At 47.3% G+C, this 24,018-nt stretch overlaps 1 protein-coding gene across 1 annotated transcript in view; it reads right to left on the reverse strand.

Annotated features, from left to right (window-relative positions):
- Positions 1-12,468, reverse strand: part of LOC143808261 (arylacetamide deacetylase-like) — a 162,284-nt gene extending 149,816 nt beyond the window's left edge. Inside the window, exon 1 of the mRNA XM_077290748.1 lies at positions 12,283-12,468. Coding sequence (XP_077146863.1) covers positions 12,283-12,420 — 138 coding nt within the window. The 5' untranslated portion in view covers positions 12,421-12,468. The remainder of the gene's footprint in view (positions 1-12,282) is intronic.
- Positions 12,469-24,018: the final 11,550 nt, after the last annotated feature.

Below are 24,018 nucleotides of genomic sequence, written 5' to 3' on the forward strand. Positions count from 1 at the left end.
TTACGATGCACCACAATACCCCTTTCATAAAGACGTCCAGTGGGACCTCCTTAAAGAAAAAATAAATAAATAAATAATGGATGTTGCATTGAATGCAAGGCCTGCTGTTGTGAATTTGGATTCTGGGCTCCCCCGGTGGCCGCTTGTGGAATTGGACTTGTCATCCTCTTTCCTGTTTCACCTGGTTCCATCAGTAGTGGGTGTCGCTATAGGTTGAGAAAGGAGAGTTATAAGAAGTCTGCTGGAATTTTTTTACTGTCTTCTTTGGAATATTTCTCTAGAGGTGAGCCAGGTCTTATATTTCCCTCTGCTAGCTATTTAGGTCTTAGGCCAGAGCTGGGCATCTAGCGATAAATAGGAAATGCTACCTGGCTATTTCTAGTTGCGCGGCAGGCTTAGTTCATGGTCAGTATAGTTCCATCTTCCGAGAGCTTGTCCCTCTATAGGCTTGCTATGGATTTAAGCTCATTTCTCTGGTGGTTTCTTGCCGGTCAACAATGTTATCTGATGCCTCTCAGTGCTTGTTCCTGCTTCTAGACAACTACTAGTTAAGTTGGACTTTTGTCCATGTTTTGTTTTGCCTATTTGTTCCAGTTCACAGCTGAAGTTTTGTTACTGTGTCTGGAAAGCTCTCGTTGATCAGGGATTGCTACTCTGGCGTTATGAGTTAATGCCAGAGTTTAAGGTAATCTCTGGATGGTGTTTTGTTAGTGTTTTTCTGCTGACCATGAAAGTATACTATCTGTCTTCTGCTATCTAGTAAGCGGACCTCAAATTTGCTAAGACTATTTTCCTGCTGCGTTTGTTGTTTCATCTGAACTCACCGTCATTATATGGAGGGAAAAAAAAATTCCAGCAGACTTCTTATAACTCTCCTTTCTCAACCTATAGCGACACCCACTACTGATGGAACCAGGTGAAACAGGAAAGAGGATGACAAGTCCAATTCCACAAGCGGCCACCGGGGGAGCCCAGAATCCAAATTCACAACAGCCTGCCCTGCTACCAATTCATATGCACCCCAATAAGCCTTTGAACCCATATACTGGATGGGCCCATGCAAATCCACTTCACAATATTAATTTTGTACTCCGTACTCATTTGTCTTACACATTGGCAGCAAGCAGTGTTGAGCATTCTGATACCCGATACTTGCGGTATCGGCCGATACTTGCGGTATCGGAATTCCTATACCGAGTTCCGATACTTTTGTGGTATCGGGAATCGGTATCGGGATCCATATTAATGTAAAAAATAAAGAATTAAAATAATAAACATGGATATACTCACCCTCTGACGCTCCCTGGTTCTAACCGCTGTTAACCGGCAGCCTCCGCAGCCTCCGTTCCTAAGAATGAGCAGTTTAGGACCTACGATGACGTCACGGCTGACGTCGCGGCTTCTGATTGGTCATGTGAGCGGTCACGTGACCGCCACGCGATCAATCACAAGCCGCGACGTCATCTAAGGTCTTTCAAGCGCTCATTCTTATGAACGGAGGCTGGCGGTTACAACCAGGGCGCGTCAGAGGGTGAGTATACCAATATTTTTTATTTTTATTCTTTATTTTACACATTAATATGGATCCCAGGGCCTGAAGGGGAGTTTCCTCTCCTTCAGACCCTGGGAACCATCAGGATACCTCCCGATACTTGGTGTCCCATTGACTTGTATTGGTATCGGGATCGGCAATATCCGATACTTTTCAGGTATCGGCCCATACTATCAGATACCGATACTTTCAAGTATCGGACGGTATCGCTCAATACTAGCAGCAAGGCTAGCCTTGCTGCATAGTCATATGCACCCCATTACACCTTGGAACCCACATACTGGATGGGCCCATGAAAATTCACTCGTATTTTTTTAATGGTATGATGGTTCCCTCTTTGCACAATTATTTACAGGAGAATTTGGCAATTTTATTTGCCATGTTTTTAACACTAAGGTTCAGATACGGCTTTAAATAAGGGTAATACTTGCAATACAAGGCAATTTTATTGCAAACTACAAAATTCAAGGAATAGTATGATTGAATAATGTGAGTGCGTACACTTTTGTATGTGTTAACATACACAGGTTAATCAGTACATATAAGGATTAAATATAGTGATTACGTACGGTATATATGAAGATTAACTGCATACAGTATACTTAGATCACCACAAAGAGGCTTTTAAACATCTGTCTGGAATATCAGAAGCAACACCAAGACAGAACCCCTGGGAGATTACCTACACTGCATGGGAGTCCTCAATTATGCAGGTATATCAAAGTTATGGCTCTCAAGGAGAGAAACTGATATAGTGGACAAAGAAATATTTGTAGTAGTGTGGGTCTCTGAGACTGGTAATGGAGGGCATGAACCAACAAACAATTCCCTAAAGTGGGGGTCATTCTTTTACTAAATAAAATAGTGCCATCACAGCGCCCCCCCCCCCCCCCCCGATCCAAAATTCACCGGCCTATAACAGCACAGAGCACGTTCACCCTGGTCATCTAGTGGTTCTGGATGATGAGGGTGATAACAGCAAACATACCAAGTCTGGAAGCGTATACCCATGTGTGGTTGTGAAGAGGTGCATGAGAATACACCTCCTCGAAACAAAGTATTTGAGGTTATGTTTTGCTGTTTTCACTTGGTGTACAGAAGTTTTTCCCAATCTAGCCCTAGTTCATTTTTATAAGAGTCAGCCTGTCAGCATTTTCAGTTGACAGGAGGATGCACTTATCTGTTATAATTCTACCAGCTGCACTAAAAACCCACTCAGACAGAACTCTAGCAACAAGCCAGGCCAGGATCTCCAGGTGTAGAGAGCCAGTTCATGTGTCCAGTTGGATACCCAATAATTAAAAGGCAAAGAGGAATCACGGAGGATGTTTGTGCGATCTGCAAGGTACTCCCTCAGCATCTTCCCAAACATTGCACTTCTTGTGACAGCACCCCTTGCCTCTGTGCCAGCACGATGGGAGGGTCTGAGAAAAACTGTCCCAGAACTTTGCCTTGGTTCCCCTGCCTCAGCTGGATTGCACTTCTGTCTCTCGCTTGGACTCCTTGGTTGTACAACAAACTCCGACGTCTGCTGCCAGCGTTCTCACATGGGAATTTTCTAATTAATTCTGCAACAAGGGCCCTCTGGTACTGCAACATTTTAGTACACCTCTCTGCCTCTGGTAGAAGAAATTGAAAATTCTCCTTGTAGTGTGGGTCTAGAAGTGTCACCAACCAGTAATGATTATAAAAATTTTGGGTGACAATGCAAGGGTCACATGAAACACATTGCAACAGAGTCAGCCATGCGTGCCAGACTGCTAACAGGCAACACTTCCGTGTCCTCACCAACAGGACGCTGACCATGCTGTCCTCATCCTCCCTGTCCTCAGGCCATCCACACTGAACAGAGAATATGACAGCTGTGCTTGTAGTAGCATCTATAGTGCATGGAAGTAGCTCCTGTTCTTCCTCCTCATTGCCTACCAATCCACGTTGATAAGAAATGAGGCTGGGCTGAGAGTAATCCCCCCATATGGTTCCTTGCTCCATGTCCTTGTGCTCTGCCTGCAATGCATCCTCTAATTGTGAGCAGAGGTTTTAAGAATGCTCAGAAACGGGATGGTGACGCCAATTATGGCATCATCTCCGCTCACCATCTTGGTGCAGTCCTCAAAGTTTTGGAGGATGGTACATATGTCTGACATCCATGTCCACTCCTGAGGTCTTATGTGAGGAGTCTGAACTGAATATCGACAGCCTTGTTGATGTTTGTCAACTGCCCTCTTCTGCTCACAAAGCCTTTCCAACATATGCAGTGTAGAGTTCCTGCGCATGGGGACATCACACACCAACCGGTGAGCTGGAAGCTGCTGAAGCACAGCAAGGGTGGTTGAAGCTGTAGCCATCTTTCTAAAATGGGCAGACAGACTGTACTTTCACTAGCAGATTCGGGAGCTCCGGGTAGCTTTTCAGAAAATGTTGAACCATGAGGTTAAGCACATCGGCCAAGCAAGGTATGTGTGTGAGCTCACCTTGCCTCAGAGCTGCCACCAGGTTACGGCCATTGTCACACACACACACACGACCATGCCTGGCTGTAGGTTCAGCGGTGTCATCCAAATATCTGACTGCTCTTTCAGCGCTGTCCACAACTCTTCTGCATTGTGCAGTTTGTCACCTATGCAGATTAGCTTGAGCACAGCCTGTTACCACTTGGCTGAGGCAGTGCTTACAGCTTCTGACTGATGTGTTGATTTCAGAGATGGAGGATGAAAAGGAGGAGGTGCAGGAGCTGTAGACTGTGGGGGCAACCCTGATTGACATAGGGCCAGCAATCCTTGGCGTGAGGAGAATGTGTTCGATCCCAAGGTCCGACTGGGTTCCGGCTTCCACCATGTTAATCCAGTGTGTCGTCTGAGATGTACCGTCCCTGCTCACAAGCACTTGTCCACATATGTGGTTAGGTGGACTTTCCCAGTAACAGCATTGAGGGCACGGGTAGTGTTGTGGGACATGCTGGTGTAATGCCGGTATGGCACACCGGGAGAAATAGTGACGACTGGGGACCGAGTACCTTGGGAGGCCGCGGTCATCAGGTTGCAGAAAGCTTCCGTCTCAACGAGCCTAAAAGGCAACATTTCTAGCGCAAGCAGAAGAGAAATATTAGAATTTAGGACTGACCTGTAGGGCATTGGCTGGGACTTCCGCTTGCGTTCCGAAGACTGGGGTATAGACAACTGAAGACTGTGCGTGGACAAGGACGGGCTTGATGGTGCTGCTTGACTTTAGGCAAACAACAGGTGCGGGTCCAGAAGCATCTTCCCATGGACATGGTGGACTGGGGATTGGCTTCTTCGCAGAACAGTGGAAGAAGCAGTGGTGTGACCTACAGACAGTGTTCCTGGAGCCTGGGGTTCATCCCACAAAGTCAGGTGCTTTGCTGCTATGTGCCTGATCATGCTGGTGGTGTTCAGGCTGGTTGTTTTGCTACCCCTGCTGATGAGGGCATGGCAGGTGCTGCAAATGGTCTGTTTGGAGTTATCAGCAGAGTCTTTCAAAAATAGCCAAACTCGGGAAGATCTAACAGTTGGAATGGCAACTTCCATCATGTTGGTGTTATGGGGAAATGGAAGCACGCCTTCTGTCTGTGGCCACCACACTGCTTCTTCATGCCTGTTGGGGTGATATGCCCCCTTCCCCATGTGTGCTGCTGTCCTCACTATGCATGTCCTCCTGCCAGGTTGGGTCAGTCACTATGTCATCCACCACCTCTTCTTCCACATCTGCACCCTGCTCCTCCTTTTGACTTTCTGGCAATTGTGGCTCATCATCATCCACCTCTCGTGACACTTTCCCACCATTGCCTTCTTGTGACCAGGGCTGGTCAGAGCTTTGGGCATCTCTACATGTGATCTCATGTGTCCCCACTTCAAGTTGACCGGCCGAGAGTTCTGAATCTTGAAATGGAAAATTGAACAGCTCTTCAGTGTGTCCAAGTGTGGGATCATTTGTCTCAGGGTACTCAGCAAGGTGGGAGGAAGGAGGATCAGGGTGAGGAGTATCAGGCCCACACTCACGGCTACCCAGACTTGACGGTGTGGAAGTCATGGTGTTGGTGGCTGTGGCTAAGTGACTGGAAGCATTATCCACTATCCAACCAACAACCGTTTCACACTGCTCTGGCTTCAATAGTGGTGTGTTGCGGTCCCCTAGAAACTGGGACAGGAAGGTTGAGCGAGAAGATGTGGGCCTTTGTTGTGTCCCACTTCCACAGCCTCATCCTCTGAATGCACCATCATGTCCACTTCCCCATTTTAAATGGGACTATTGCACTATTTCAAAAGCTTAACACAAAAAAAATAAACACACGCAGAACTATGAAACTTATGCCTGACAAGCTACAATACTTCTACCACAGATATGTCAGACTGAGGCCTGTTGTAACAGACTATTATTATTATTTATTTATTTTTTTTTTTTTATTTTTTTGGGGGGGGTTTGTAGAATTACTAAAAAATGCAAACTAGTGTTGTATGTACCTAGAGATAGAATCAGCAAAAACAGTCGAAAAAAAACTGGCCTAAAATGCCCAAACTTGGAGCATGATGATATATTATATGTTATTTTTTTTCTATATAAAACACCAGGACTCAGCCTGACATAACAGAGATACATATATATATTTTTTTGGGGGGTGAATTTTTTGAAAAAAAAAAAAAGTAGAAAAAAAACTGCAACTAGGTATATAGTAAATAAGCAGCAGTTATGGAGATTTGGGAGGGATGCAGTGGGAGCTATGGACGCACATACAGTGTCTGCAGGCCTTGCACTGATGTGGATATGCTGTGCCCTGCCTACCTAGCGCTGCAATCTCAGGACCCACGAATTAGCCCTAAAAAGGACTGTTGGTTTCTCAGGAGTTGTGGATTTAAAGAGACACTGTCACCTGAATTTGGAGGGAACAATCTTTAGACCTAGGGGTGGGGTTTTCGGGTGTTTGATGCACCCTTTCCTTACCCGCCGGCTGCATGCTGGCTGCAATATTGGATTGAAGTTCATTCTCTGTGCTCCGTAGTACATGCCTGCACAAGGCAATCTTGCCTTGTGCAGGCATGTACTACGGAGGACAGAGAATGAACTTTAATCCAATATTGCAGCCGGCGGGTAAGGAAAGGGTGCATCAAAAACCCGAAAACCCCACCCCTAGGTCTAAAGATTGTTCCCTCCAAATTCAGGTGACAGTGTCCCTTTAACAGTTGCAGACCTACAATAACCATTAAAAGCACGATTCTGACCCTCTCTCTGCAGCAGCTCTCCCTACTCTCTCTGAGGAGATGAATGCAGCAAGCAGGGCAGTGCCAGGTGTCATACTCGGGATTATGCTGTGCAGCCAAGCCAATCACTGCATGACCACAACAAAGATGTCTGGCATTTCATGGCCTGGCAGAAAATCCCTGTACCGTGATTGGGTCTCTAAAGTCCACCAAAAATGCTGGGTGGAGACACCAGTTACCGCCGAATAATCCCAGAAATTCTCGGTGTTCGCCGAGTACACCGAGCATAGTGATACTCGGGCAAGTAACGGCGAGCTTGTTCGCTCATCACTACACTTAGCCACTTCCTCCCATCATGCTGAGTGCCCTGAGACAACTGATCCCACACTTGGACACTCTGAAGAGCTGTTCAGTTTTCCATTTCAAGATTCCAGAGTCTCGGCCGGTCAACTTGAAGTGGGGCCAGATGAGATCGCATGTAGCTATGCTAAAGATTTGAGCAGCCACGGTCACATGAAGGTGTGAAAGTGTCACAAGAGGTGGACGATGATGAGACAATTGCCAGAAAATCAGGAGGATGTGCAGGGTGCGGATGTAGAAGATGAGGTGGTGGTGGATGACATTGACTGACCCAACCTGGCAGGAGAACATACATAGCAAGGACAGCAGCACACATGGGGAAGGAGGCATAGCACCCCAACAGGCAAGAAGAAGCAGTGTGTTGGCCGCAGACAGAAGACGTGCATCCGTTCCCTGAAACACCAACATAACAGAAGTTGCCATTCCAACTGTTAAATCTTCCCCGAGTCTGGCTATTTTTTTAAAGACTCTGCCAATAACCACAAACAGGCCATTTGCAGCACCTGCCATGCCCGCATCAGCAGGGGTAGCAAAACTACCAGCACGATCAGGCACATGGCAGTAAAGCACCTGACTGTGGTCCGAACCCCAGGAACATTTTCTGCAGATGACACCACTGCTTCTTCCACTGTTTTACGCACAAGCAAGTCCATGGTGCATGCAAATATACCTCGTGCCCTGCACCTGTTGCCCAGTGTCAACTAGCACCATCATCAAGCCCATCCACGTCCTTATTCCAGCACTGCCTTCGGTTGTCTATAACCCAGTCATTGTAATGCAAGCAGATGAGAAATGTAGTCTTTTAGGCTCATTGAGATGGAAGCTTTCCGCCACCTGATGGCGGTAGCCATCCCAAGGTACTCAGATCCCAATTGCCACCATTTCTCCTGGTGTGCCATACCGGTATTGCACCAGCTCGTCCCACAAAATTACCCATGCCCTCAATGCTGTTACTGGGAAAGTCCACCTAACCACAGACACTTTGTCAAGTGCTTGTGGGCAAGGACGGGACATCTCATTGATGGCACACTGGGTTAACATAGAAGCTGGGACCCAGTTAGACCTTGCGATTGAACACATGCTCCTGACGCCGAGGATTGCGGGACCTACATCAATCAGGGTTGTCCCCACAGTCTATAGCTCCTGCACCTCATCCTCCATCTCTGAAATGAGCAAATCAGTCAGAAGCACTGTCTCAGCCAAGTGGCAACAGGCTGTGCTGAAGCTAATCTGCATAGGTGACAAACCACACAATGCTGAAGAGTTGTGGACAGTGCTGAAAGAGCAGTCAGATATTTGGATGACACCGCTGAACCTACAGCCAGGCATGGTCGTGTGTGACAATGGCCGGAGCCTGGTAGCGGCTCTGAGGCAAGGTGAGCTCACACATGTACCTTGCCTGGCACATGTGCTTAACCTCGTGGTTCAACGTTTTCTCAAAAGCTACCCGGAGCTGCTAGTGAAAGTACGCCGCCTGTCTGCCCATTTTAGAAAGTGAGCTACAGCAGCCTTTGCAGCTTCCAGCTCACCAACTGGTGTGATGTCCCCACACGTTGTAACAGATTTGTGAGCAGACGAAGGCAGTTGTTGACTGCCAGCATCAACAAGGCCATAGTTATTCAGTTCAGACTCCACACAAGACATCAGGAGTGGACATGGATGTCAGACATATGTACCATCCTACAAAACTAATGACTGCAACAAGATGGTGAGTGGAGATGACACCACAGTTAGCATCACCATCTCACTTCCCTGCATTCTGAAAACCTCTCTGCTCACAATTAAAGAGCATGCATTTCAGGCAGAGCACGAGGACATGGAGCAAGGAACCATACAGGGCGATTACACAACCCAGTCTCATGTCCCAATGTGGATTGGCAGACATGAGGAAGAGAAGGAGCTACTTTCATACGCTATAGTCGGTACTACAAGCATAACTTTCATACTGTCTGTTCAGCGTGGATGGCCTGAGGACAGGGAGGAGGACAGCATGGTCAGTCATCCTGTTAGTGAGGACACGGAAGTCTTGCCTCTTATTCTGGAATGCATGGCTGACTGTTGTGATGCGTTTCCCCCATGACCCTCGCATTATTAACATTTTTGTTGACACTCATTAGGCTATGTGCACACATTGCGGATTTTGCTGCGGATCCGCAGCTGTTTTCCATGCGTTGTACAGTAACATGTAAACGTATGGAAAACAATCTGCAGTGCACATGCTGCGGCAAAAAAAAAAAAAAAACGTGCGGAAACGCAGCGTTGTTTTTTTCCACAGCATGACAATTCTTTGTGTGGAATTCCGCAGCGGTTTAAACCTGCTCCTCAATAGGAAACCGCAGGTGTAAAGCCGCGGGTAATCCACAGCGCGGTTTACCTGCAGATTTTGCAAAAAACAGTGCAGAAAAATCCACACACCCATCCGCAACTTGTGCACATAGCCTTACTGGTTGATGACACTTCTAGACCCACGCTACAAGGAGAACTTTCAATCTCTTCTTCCAGAGGCAGACAGGTGTACTAAAATGGTGGAGTACCAGTGGGCCCTTGTAGTGGAATTACTAAAAAAAAAAAAAAAATCCCATCTGAGAAAGCTGGCAGCAGAAGTCAGTTTATTGTACAACCAAGGAGTACAGGCGAGAGAGAAGGAAGTACAATGGCAAAGTTATGGGACAGTTCAGACCCTCACATCACGCCGACACAGAGGCAAGGGGTGCTGTCACAAGAAGTGCAGTGTTTGGGAAGATGCTGAGGGAATACCTTGCTGATCGTACAAACGTCCTCCGTGATTCCTCTATGCCTTTTATTTATTGGGTATCCAAGCTGGACACGTGGCAGGAATTGGCTCTCTACACCTTAGAGGTCAGTGCCTGCCCTGCTGCTAATGTTCTGTCCAAGGGGGTTTTTAGTGTTGCGGTTGGAATTATAACTGATAAGCGCATCTGCCTGTCAACTGAAAATGTTGACAGGCTAGCTCTTACATAAAAAAAGAACAAGAGCTGGATTGGGAAACACTTCTGTACACCACCAAATGAAAACAGCAAGACAACCTCAAATACATTGTCTTTTTTGGGGAGGTGTATCTTCATGCACCTCTTCACAACCACACAGGTGTTATCCTCTCCATCCACAGCCACTAGAAAACCAGGGTGAGCATATTCTGTGATGCAAAAGTCACTCAATTTTTGTGCAAGGGTGTTTTTATGATGCCCGTAAATACTTAAACGTAAATGTTTGTTAGCCTATAGACTTAGTGTATGGGCATTCCAAGTATAGGTGAAGCACTCCTTTTTATTGTGACTTTTTTTCAATGAGACCCTCCTTCACGTTTCTTCCCACGGGGATTGTGGTGCAAATTACGGCCAGGAACAAACATGAACTTTTGCTTCATGTGGCCTTCCAGTACGTGGTTTCAAAGGGTTACTGGGGTGCATGTAACAGACAGGCCAGACCTTTAATTCAATGCAGCATTTTTCTCAGGAGGCCTCACTATAGGTCTCGTGAAAGGGGTATTGAGTGCGTCATAATTTTTGGAAGCCCAGCCACTCACTGCATAGTCAATAACAGTAAAGGAGACCCACTGTAATGGCCCTTTAAGAACATTAATGCCATCTGATGCGCCTCAAAAAATAGGCTCTGTGACTAAGAGTACCTCCTTCATAAATAAAACAAAAACGCAGTAAAAATGCTCAGGTTGCCCATAGACTTACATTGGGCTTTGTGGTCCACCCAAAAGTTGTCACATTCTGGGAAGGGGCAGAACGTTGTAATCAAACTAGTAGTAAAATTAAATAAAGTAAAAAAAAAAAAAAAAAAAAAAAAAAAGAACGTCCAGCTTCACCGAATCCGTAAAAAAGAGTTTTCTTTATTCACAAACTAAGCATAGAGGATACAGACCTCAGCACGAACCATATGGGTAAGAATCTTAACGATTTTCTGGAGACTAAGGCTAGTTTCAAACTAGCATTTACCTGATCTGCGGCAGGCTGCGGACCTCCTCCGTGAAGCCTCACCCTCGGCCGCACCTCCGCCTACTTCTGCATGCGGCCGGCTTGCGGCCTGTGTACCTATCTTTAACATTAGGTACGCAGGTCATGCCGCAGTATGCGGATGCTGCCGCATGCGTCGTTTTGACGATGCGGCGAACAGCGTAAATGCAGCTTGTAGCAATTTCATTTTTTTGTCGCATCGTCAAAACGACACATGCAGCAGCATCTGCATACAGCCGCACGACCTGCGTACCTAATGTTAAAGATAGGTACGGAGGTCGCATGCGGGCCGCATGCAGAAGTAGGCGGAGCTAGAGGCGGAGGTGCGGCCGAGGCTTCACGGAGGAAGTCCACAGCCTGCCGCAGATCAGGTAAACGCTAGTGTGAAACTAGCCTTAGATCCCTTAATCATGACAAAATTAAATAAAGCAGCGCGAGTTGAGAGGGAATGCTAGAGTCTCATTTAAAGCATGTTAGATAAGAGATTAAATTACTACATTAAATCAATGTGCATTTCATATTTTCCCTTTGACCCCACTGTTTTCTATAAACTTTTAGTATTTCATTAGCAGGCACCATTGTGATGCTGGCCTGTATGTCAGGACAGTGTCTGTAAGTGTCCTGATCCAAAAAGAAATAAGGGATAAGGATCCTATACATTCTAAAGATTTACAAAGTCTTACAAGTTTTGGGTTTCCCCCCCACCTTTTTTGCACTGTTAAAAATATTCTGGAGTGGTGAACAATCAATGCTCATGTGTCAAGGAAAATTAATAAAAATAGCAATAGGAGTTAATAACAGTAATATTTCTAAGATTACTGAAGTCATTAGGTGAATTGTAATCAGCCTTTGCTATGGTCTCCACATCTGGCTAGAAAATCTAGACTTGTTTTTATTTTAGCTCTGTATGATTTCACATAAGGAGAAGTGGCAGATCTTTGTGCAGCTCGGACGTTACATTACAAAAGGTGATACAACATATTGGGATATAGCAACTAGATTTCCTACCAACTATCATGTTCATGCAGTCTTTTCTAAATCCTCCTTGCAGGCACTATAATACCCTCATTCTATAAGCATTCAGAAGCTGCTGAAAATACAAAACATATCAAGGGCTAGAAAGCAATTTAAAAAAAAAAAAAGGGGGAAAAAAAAGTAAATATCTTACCAAATGTCCAAGACTCCTAAAAGTTGCATCAATCAACATAACTTTCCATCTCTCCTCAATGTTATCTGGTAAAGGTTCATAAATATAATATGCCAGCAGCACGGACAGAAGCACGAAGCACAGGGATTTCCATGCCATGACTACAACAGTATCCACTTCTGTCAAGTGATTAAAGCTTCCTTGCACTTAAGTCAGCAGCAGCCACTGATAGGTCCAAGCTATTAACTTTGGGCTGAGCCCATTCGTAATCTGATCTCCTCTGCAGTCTAACTGCATGTTTCAGTGCCTCCTATATGCTCTTACCTCAAACAGGAAAATACAATCTGAATCCTTTCCTTGGAAAAGAACCAAAATAAGATTATATAATATGTGTACAATGTGGGAATGTCAAATAGTTTACAATGTGTTTACATAGATAACTATGTAATATGATTATTAGTGTTGAGCATTCCGATACTGCAAGTATCGGGTATCGGCCGATATTTGCTGTATCGGAATTTCCGATACCGAGATCCGATACTTTTGTGGTATCGGGTATCGGGTATCGCAACAACATTAATGTAATAATGTGTAAAAGAGAGAATTAAAATAAAAAATATTGCTATACTCACCTCTCCGACGCAGCCTGGACCTCAGCGAGGGAACCGGCAGCGTTGTTTGTTTAAATTTCGCGCTTTTACTTGGTTACGTGAAGTCCCGGCTTGTGATTGGTCAGGGCGGCCATGTTGCCGGGACGCGGACCAATCACAGCAAGCCGTGACGAAATTACGTCACGGCTTGCTGTGATTGGTCCGCGTCCCGGCAACATGGCCGCCATTAACCAATCACAAGCCGTGACGTCACGGGAGGCTGGACATGCGCGTATTTTAAAAAGCGCGCGTGTCCAGCCTCCCGTGACGTCACGGCTTGTGATTGGTTAATGGCGGCCATGTTGCCGGGACGCAGACCAATCACAGCAAGCCGTGACGTAATTTCGTCACGGCTTGCTGTGATTGGTCCGCGTCCCGGCAACATGGCCGCCCTGACCAATCACAAGCCGGGACTTCACGTAACCAAGTAAAAGCGCGAATTTTAAACAAACAACGCTGCCGGTTCCCTCACTGAGGTCCAGGCTGCGTCGGACAGGTGAGTATAGCAATATTTTTTATTTTAATTCTTTATTTTACACATTTATATGGATCCCAGGGTCTGAAGGAGAGTTTCCTCTCCTTCAGACCCTGGGAACCATCAGGAATACCGTCCGATACTTGAGTCCCATTGACTTGTATTGGTATCGGGTATCGGTATCGGATTGGATCCGATACTTTGCCGGTATCGGCCGATACTTTCCGATACCGATACTTTCAAGTATCGGACGGTATCGCTCAACACTAATGATTATATAATCTATTAATTTTACAAAGTATATTTACTTGACTATGTAAGCCCCCAGTGTTCCATCATGACTACTTTGGTGGGCCACTAGGATCACTCAGTGACGACATCACTTATACAAAACAAAATGTGATACAGAAAAAAAAGTGTTCACACTCGGTTCTACAAAAACTATAGACTGTAGGGGTGCGTGTCCACGCTCAGGATGGCCGGCGGTATCGCCGGAGCGGCGAAGCCGCTCGTCGCTAAGCCCCGCCCCCTTTCTGGGACGCGATGGTGCCGGATGTGTACTGTACACATCCGGGATCATCGCACCCCTCGCCATAGGGCCCTGTGATATTACTTGCGGCGACGCAGCGTCGCCGCAGGTAGCACGGACATGCTGCGATCTGAAAAGACGCGCAGCATGTCCGGAGTCGCAGGGCCGCCGCGTGCAGGTTTCCACGCATAGTGGACACGGGATTTCAAAAAATCCCCTCCACTATGCTGGAACATCCGGACGCTGCGTGTTTGACGCTGCAGCGTCAAACACGCAGCGTTAACTGACCGTGGACACTCACCCTAAAGTGCTATGTGCAATACAAAACCACCAGCTTGTCCACAATTAGAATATAGACCTGAATACCAAGCTTTATAATAGCACAGGCAAGCTCACAGAGAAGCCTGTATAGGTCACCCCCTATACATGGATTAGTGTCAAGGTTCAAGCATGAATATACACTCACCGGCCACTTTATTAGGTACACCATGCTAGTAACGGGTTGGACCCCTTTTGCCTTCAGAACTGCCTCAATTCTTCGTGGCATAGATTCAACAAGGTGCTGGAAGCATTCCTCAGAGATTTTGGTCCATATTGACATGATGGCATCACACAGTTGCCGCAGATTTGTCGGCTGCACATCCCAAAGATGCTCCATACAAGGCAGGATGGATCCATGCTTTCATGTTGTTTACGCCAAATTCTGACCCTACCATCCGAATGTCGCAGCAGAAATCGAGACTCATCAGACCAAGCAACGTTTTTCCAATCTTCTACTGTCCAATTTCGATGAGCTTGTGCAAATTGTAGCCTCAGTTTCCTGTTCTTAGCTGAAAGGAGTGGTACCCGGTGTGGTCTTCTGCTGCTGTAGCCCATCTGCCTCAAAGTTCGACGCACTGTGCGTTCAGAGATGCTCTTAGGCCTACCTTGGTTGTAACGGGTGGTGATTTGAGTCACTGTTGCCTTTCTATCAGCTCGAACCAGTCTGCCCATTCTCCTCTGACCTCTGGCATCAACAAGGCATTTCCACCCACAGAACTGCCGCTCACTGGATTTTTTTTCTTTTTCGGGCCATTCTCTGTAAACCCTAGAGATGGTTGTGCGTGAAAATCCCAGTAGATCAGCAGTTTCTGAAATACTCAGACCAGCCCTTCTGGCACCAACAACCATGCCATGTTCAAAGGCACTCAAATCACCTTTCTTCCCCATACTGATGCTCGGTTTGAACTGCAGGAGATTGTCTTGACCATGTCTACATGCCTAAATGCACTGAGTTGCCGCCATGTGATTGGCTGATTAGAAATTAAGTGTTAACAAGAAGTTGGACAGGTGTACCTAATAAAGTGGCCAGTGAGTGTATACCAGACAGCCCTAAACAAACAAAGTAAGCCATAAGAAATACATGATATTATAGCAATGAGTATCACCAATGGAAGACCCTTTTGTGTATTAGCCCAAACACCCAAAGTGGAATGGTGCGCAACACAGTTTCATCAGGGAAGTTGTCTGAAGAAAGTGTGTCAGTTGGGTGTATATACAGTGGGTACGGAAAGTATTCAGACCCCTTTATATTTTTCACTCTTTGTTTCATTGCAGCCATTTGGTAAATTCAAAAAAGTAAATTTTTTCTCATTAATGTACACTCTGCACCCCATCTTGACTGAAAAAAACAGAAATGTAGGAATTTTTGCAAATGTATTAAAAAATAAAAACTGAAATATTGCATGGTCATAAGTAGGGTTGAGCGAAACGGGTCGGCCATTTTTTTTTTGGCAAAGTCGGGTTTCATGAAACCCGACCCGACCCCTGTGTGGGGTCGGCCATGAGGTCGGCGATCTTCTGAATCTGGTATCGGAATTCCGATACCGAGTTCCGATATGTTTGCGATATCGGAAATCGGTATCGGAATCCACATTTAAGTGTAAAATAAAGAATTAAAATAAAAAATATTGATATACTCACCTCTCCGGAGGCCCCTAGACATCGCCGCTGGTAACCGGCATCTTCCGTTCGTAAGAATGGCGCTTGGAAGACCTTTCGATGACGTCACGGCTTGTGATTGGTCGCGGCCGCCCACGTGACCACTCAGCGACCAATCACAAGCTGTGACGTAATTCTCAGGTCCTAAATTCCTCATTCTAGGAATTTAGGACATGAGAATTATGTCACGGCTTGTGATTGGTCGCTGAGCGGTCACGTGGGTGGCCGCGACCAATCACAAGCCGTGACGTCATCTAAGGCCCTGAACGCGCTCATTCTTAAGAAGGAAGGCTGCCGGAAAGAAGCAGGGCGCGTCCGAGGGTGAGTATATACCTAATAGGAATATACTCACCCTCGGCTTCTTTCCGGCAGCCTTCCTTCTTAAGAATGAGCGCGTGAAGGGCCTTAGATGACGTCACGGCTTGTGATTGGTCGCGGCGGCCCACGTGACCGCTCAGCGACCAATCACAAGCCGTGACGTAATTCTCATGTCCTAAATTCCTAGAATGAGGACCTGAGCGGTCACGTGGGCCGCCGCGACCAATCACAAGCCGTGACGTCATCGAAAGGTCTTTCAAGCGCCATTCTTAGGAACGGAAGATGCCGATTACTACCAGGGCGCGTCAGAGGGTGAGTATATCAATATTTTTTATTTTAATTCTTTATTTTACACTTAAATATGGATCCCAGGGCCTGAAGGAGAGTTTCCTCTCCTTCAGACCTGGGAACCATAGTATCCCATTGCACTGCATTGGGTTTCGTGTTTCGGCCGACCCCGACCCCGACTTTTTTATAGGATCGGCCGATTTCACTCGACCCGACTTTTGAGAAAGTCGGGTTTCGTGAAACCCGACCCGATCCTATAAAAATAAAAGTCGCTCAACCCTAGTCATAAGTAGTGATGAGCGAGCATACTCCATAATGCTTGGTACTCACCCGAGCATTACTGTACTCGTGGTGCTCGGCGAGCACCGAGCATTTCTGGGATTATTCGGTGGACGCTCGGGTCCCCGCCCTGGATGCTTGCCACTCTTTAGAGCACCAATCAACAAGCAGGGATTGTCTACCATGTACTGTAATGCCGCAGCCATGTTAGTTGTGGCATTACAGTGATTGTGATACATAATCCCACCCCCCACCACATTACCACAGCGTAATCAGGTCTATATCAGACCTGGCGTCGCCTTGCTCAGCACAGTCACTTCCAGAATCACCAGTGTAGGGAGAGTTGCTGCAGCGATAGGGAAAGAATAGGTGGTGTATCAGTTACTGTGGGTATATCATAATTGAATACATAAATCCAGTTAAACCAACAGTCCTTCTAAGGACTAATTAAAGGGTATATAGATTGCAGTGCTAGATAGGCAGGGAGTGTATGTGGGTATATAGATATCAGTATCAGGCAGGCATTTGTATGTGGCATACTACATTGCATACATCAAGAGGGTCCATTCCATTACTGTCTACTGCTGCTGCCTATTACTTCTATATATATAAGAGGCATCGGATTTACTCGCTAATCCCGCCCCCTGCACAGTAGCTCCACCCCCCACCACATTACCACGCATAATCCCACCCCCCACCCCATTACCACTCACTATCCAGCCCCCCACCACATCACACTTGCTAATCCCGCCCCCTGCACAGTAGCTCTGCCCCCACACAATCCCACCCCCCACCATATTACCACACATAATCCCGCCCGCCCACCACATCACTACACATAATCCTGCCCCCCACCACATCACAATTGCTAATCCCGCCCCCTGCACAGTAACTTCGCCCCCACCATATCACCACACATAATCCTGCCCCCACCCCATTACCACACACAATCCTGGCACCCACCACATCGCCACACACAATCCTGCCCCCAACCACATTACCAAACATAATCCCGCCCCCCACCACATTACCACACACAATCTTGCCCGCCCACCACATTACCACACATAATCCCACCCCCCACTCCATTATCACACATAATCCCGCCCCACCACATTACCACACACAATCCCGCCCACCCACCACATCACCACACATAATCCCACCCCCACTCCATTGCCACACATATTCCCGCCCCCCACCACACTACTGCACATAATCCCGCCCCCACCACATTACCACACATAATTCCGCCTCCCCACCACATTACCACACATAATCCCGCCCCCCACCACATCAACACACATAATCCAGCCCCCACCACATCACCACACATAATCCCGCCCCCCACCACATCACCACACATAATCCCGCCCCCCACTCCATTACCAAACATAATCCCGCACCCCCACATTACCAAACATAATCCCGCCCCCCACCACATTACCACACATAATCCCACCCCCCCACCACATTGCCATACACAATCCCGCCCGCCCACCACATCACCACACATATTCCCGCCCCCCACTCTATTACCACACATAATCCCGGCCCCCACCACATCACCACACATAATCCCACCCCCACATTACCACACATAATCCCGCCCCGCACCACATTACCAAACATAATCCCGCCCCCCACCACATTACCACACATAATCCCACCCCCCAAACACATCACCACACACAATCCCGCCCGCCCACCACATCACCACACATATTCCCGTCCCCCACTCTATTACCCCACATAATCCCGGCCCCCACCACATCACCACACACAATCCCGCCCCCACCACATTACCACACATAATCCCGCCCCCCACTCCATTATTACACATAATCCCGGCCCCCACCACATCACCACACACAATCCCGCCCCCACCACATAACCACACATAATCCCGCCCCCCACCACATTACCACACATAATCCTGCCCCCCACCACATCACCACACATAATCCCAGCCCCAACACAGCACCACACACAATCCCGCCCCCCACCACATTAACAAACATAATACCGCACTCCCACCACATTACCACACACAATTCCACCCACCCACAATATATAATCCCGCCCCCCACTCCATTACCACACATAATCCCGCCCCCCACCACATTACCACACATAATCCCGGCCCCCACCACATCACCACACATAATCCCGCCCCACTCCATTACCACACATAATCCCGCCCCCCCATCACATTACCACACATAATCCTGCCCCCACCACATCACACTCACTAATCCTGCCCCCTACACAGTAGCTCTGCCCCCCACCACATCACCACACATAATCCTGCCCCCCACTCCATTACCACACATAATCCCGCCCCCATCACATCACCACACATAATCCCACCCCCGACTCCATTACCACACATAATCCTGCCCCCCACCACATCAGCACACGTAATCCCGCCCCCACCACATCACACTTGCTAATCCCGCCCCCTGCACAGTAGCTCTGCCCCCCAACACATCACCACACATAATCCTGCCCCCCACCCCATTACCACACACAATCCCGCCCCACCACATTACCACACATATCTGGCCCCCCAACCTCATTACCACACACAATCCCGCCCGCCCACATCACCATACATAATCCTGCCCCCCACTCCTTTACCATACATAATCCCGCCCCCCACCACATCAACACACATAACCCCACCCCAAAACCCCATTACCACACATAATCCCACCCCCCCACCAAACCACCACACATAATCCCACCCCAACCACATCACACTCGCTAATCCTGCCCCCCACACAGTAGCTCTGCCCCCCACCACATCACCACACATAATCCCACCCCCCACCCCATTACCACACACAATACCGCCCCAACACATCACACTTGCTAATCCCGCCCCCTGCACAGTAGCTCCGCACCCCACCACATCACCACACATATTTCTGCCCCCCACCACACAAAATCCCGCCCTCACTGCATCACCACACATAACCCCGCCCCAACACCCCATTACCACACAATCCTGCCCCCACCACAATACTACACATAATCTTGCTCCCCCACCACATTACCACAAATAATCCCGCCCCCCCACCACATCACCACACATAATCCCGGCCCCCAACACATCACCACACACAATCCCGCCCCCCACCACATTACAAAACATATTCCCGCCCCCCACCACATTACCACACACAATCCCACCCACCCACCTCATATAATCCCCCCCACTCCATTACCACACATAATCCCAACCCCACCACATTACCACACATAATCCCACCCCCACCCCATTACCACACATAATCCCGCCCCCCACCACATTACCAAACATAATCCTGCCCCCACCACATTACCACACATAATCCCGCACCCACCCCATTACCACACATAATCCCGCCCCCCAACCACATTACCAAACATAATCCTGCCCCCCACCACATTACCACATGCAATCCCGCCCGCCCACCACATCACTGCACATAATCCCACCCCCCACTCCATTACCACACATAATCACCCCCCCACCACATTACCACACACATTCCCGCCCGTCCACCAAATCACCACACATAATCCCACCCCCCACTCCATTACCACACATAATCTTGCCCCCCCACCACATCACCACACATAATCCCGCCCCCCACCACATCACCACACATAATCCCACCCCCCACCACATCACCACACATAATCCCGCCCCCCCATCACATTACCACACATAATCCCGCCCCCACCACATTACCACACACAATCCCGCCCCCCACCACATCACCATACATAACCCCACCCCAACACCCAATTACCACACATAATCCCGCCCCCCACCAAATCACCACACATAATCCCACCCCCACCACATCACACTCGCTAATCCTGCCCCCTACACAGTAGCTCTGCCCCCCACCACATCACCACACATAATCCCGCCCCCCACCCCATTACCACACACAATACCGCCCCAACACATTACCACACACAATCCCGCCCCCACCACATCACCACACATAATCCCGCCCCCACTCCATTACCACACATAATCCTGCCCCCCACCACATCGCCACACATAATCCCGCCCCCACTCCATTACCACACATAATCCCGCCCCCACATCAGCACACGTAATCCCGCCCCCACCACATCACACTTGCTAATCCCGCCCCTGCACAGATATTGGGGAATTTAGGCTGTCCCATGTGGTTACCAATATTATTATATGGAAATACGAAAAACCAAAACATTATATCCCCTTATTTGCTACTAGTCTGTTTGACCAGCTTGCAGTGCGATACGTGGATCCATGTTGGTCTTCCTTCCAACTTTACTGACATGGGAGTGATACTGAGGACTTGGTAGGGACCATCATACAAGGGTTCTAGTCCGTGTTTTCTGACATGGCTTTTCACGACCACAAAACCACCAAACTTTAAGTTGTAACAAATATCGGTTTCTGCTGAATCTGGAAGGGAAGAAAAAACTAAAACATAGGTGTTAGCAAGATTTTTACTAAACTGAATAACATATTGAACAGCACAGTCAGTTTCCTCTGATAACTACTGAGACTGGAAATTTGCAACTGGGGGCCTAGCATCAAACAATATCTCATATGGGGACAGGCCATGTTTTGCCTTAGGGGTAGTACAAATGTGGTACAGTACAATGGGTAGGAGCTCTGGCCGTGATGCCGTAGTCTCCTGCATCATTTTGGTCAATTGTCCCTTCAGTGTGCCATTCAGCCTCTCAACTTTCCCACTGGATTGTGGATAGTATGGAGGGCTACAGTGGATCCAAACATTGTCAAAACCTCCTGATACACATAGGACTTGGTCACTTTCAACGACTTCTGGAACACCATATCTGTATATAACTTCCATCACCAATTTCTTCGCTGTAGTCTTTGCAGTCATGTTGGCAACGGTGAATGCTTCAGGGCAACTGGAGAACATGTCGATAACCACCAGACAATATTCATACCTTCCAGACTTAGGCAACGTGATATGGTCCATTTGGAGCCTTTGGAAAGGATAGTCAGGCTTAGCAAGGTGCTTCAGGGGTACAGGTTGAAGTTGACCGGGATTGCAGGTCTGACAGATGTTACATGCACGGTTGAGTGCTGTCAGGACTGTTGAAATACCTGGAGCCCAGTAGAATTTTTGTACCAGGGCTAGGGCCTGGTTTTTTTTTCCTCGATGTGTGGGCCCTTGTGCCCACGTGGCAATAGCAGGATACATCCGCTTAGGGAGACACAGAAATTGGTCCTTTTTCCAGAGACCATTGTCCATACATGCTCCATCAGCCTTCCACTGCTTCACTTCTTCCTTTGGGGACATTCTCTGCATCGTCATTAAGCGGTCTCGCGGGGTCCGGCAGAAAACCGCAGTCTGTCGTGGATCATCAGCTTCCTGTAGAGTCAGTGTTTCTTGTAACTGTTTACGCTGAGAGCGTGTGGTCACCAGAGCTGGTATGGTCAGGTCAATAGGTAGGAGAGCAGCAGCTTTTGCTTGCATATCCACAAAGACGCTACCAACAGTGTGTGGACTGTTCCTAGGACCGTGCGCCTTAACTTTGATAATGGCCACCTTTGTAGGTAATTTGATTGAGTCCATGAGGGTTTTAACAGCTTCAGCATTCTTCACCGGAGTCCCGGCGGTGGTAATAAACCCTCGATTGGCCCATAGGGCTCCGAAATAATGAGCAATACCAAATGCATACTGTGAGTCCGTGTATATATTAGCCCGCCTGTCTTTGGCCAGAACACATGCAGTAGACAGAGCCTGAAGTTCTGCTTCTTGTGCTGACAGTGAGGGAGGGAGGGAGTGCAGCTCCGTGCACTACAGTATTTTCCGCAATAACAGCGTATCCGGTGTGGAATCTGCCAAAATCATCAGCATATCTTGAACCGTCTTTCAGGACATTGTAGAGAGGTTGCATTATGCGGGATGCGTCCGGTATCCACTGATGACAATAAGTACATAGTCCAAGAAAACGCTGGAGTTCAGTCTCATCTTTCGGAAAAGGAAGGGAGCTGACGGCTATTTTTATTTCTTTTGAGAGGTGTCTGACACCCCGAAGGAGACAATGACCCAAAAATATCACTTGACCAAGGCAGAACGGAAGTTTCGAGGCTGAAACCCGACAGTTCAGATCTGCCAGATGCTTGAGAAAACTAACAGTGGCAACAATGGCTTCCTGCTCTGTTTGTGCACACAACAAAAGATTAGCCATATACTGAAACAGCGTGACATAGGGGTGTTCTAACTGCCAGGGTAAAAGACACTCGCCCATATTTTTTTGCAAACTGATTGGGACTTCTTTTTGGGCCCCTTGTGGCATAACTGTCGGCGTCAATTGTCATCCCTGATATATGAATACAAACAGAAACTGGCAATCTGGGTGTAATGGAATGCTGAAGAAGGCATTGGCAAGGTTGATAACTGTGAACCAAGCAGCATCCTGAGGTATCTGGGACAAAAGAGTATGTGGATTGGGCACCGGAGTTTCCAGAACAGTAGCTGCATTAACCCATTTCCCTTTTTAGGTGGCATATCTGTACATTGTTACACCTGTGCAACATAGGACATTCTCTCCTATTTGTGAGCATCACAATACATATATATATATATATATATATATATATATATATATATATATAAATTTGTTTTGTTATATATTATGTTATATATGTCTTAACAGTTGCAGCCAAGATGTTAATAGATATGAGCAGCCCACTGTACCATAACGTGACCACACTGTATCTAGCTCCTTAGCATACAAGAGCGCGCCTAAGACACACATGTACCATAATTGAATAAAATGTAAAGTACATAGACTAAATAAGCCTTAGAGTGCATATGTTTTTAATAGAGTGGTGTTTCTGCTTGTCTAGTTGTTGAATAAAATTTATATTATTATATTTAAGTGGTGGTCCTCTTTACATAGCTTGATGCTTTTTCTCTTCTGCATGCCTGTACTACTTTAGGTCAAGCTTGGGTTGACCCCCGTGTTATTATTATAACTTGAGTTATTGATATTGATGGTGCCCTCCACCTCTCTTGCCTAAAAATTGTGGCATTTCAGGTCTATATTGAACTGTTTTTCCTGTTTGTTACCCTAGTTCATGATAATAATAATAATAATAATTTTATTTATATAGCGCCAACATATTCCGCAGCGCTTTACAAATTATAGAGGGGACTTTTACAGACAATAGACATTACAGCATAACAGAAATCACAGTTCAAAAT

Source organism: Ranitomeya variabilis, chromosome 2, assembly GCF_051348905.1.
Source record: "Ranitomeya variabilis isolate aRanVar5 chromosome 2, aRanVar5.hap1, whole genome shotgun sequence".
In the NCBI taxonomy this organism is placed as follows: domain Eukaryota; kingdom Metazoa; phylum Chordata; class Amphibia; order Anura; family Dendrobatidae; genus Ranitomeya; species Ranitomeya variabilis.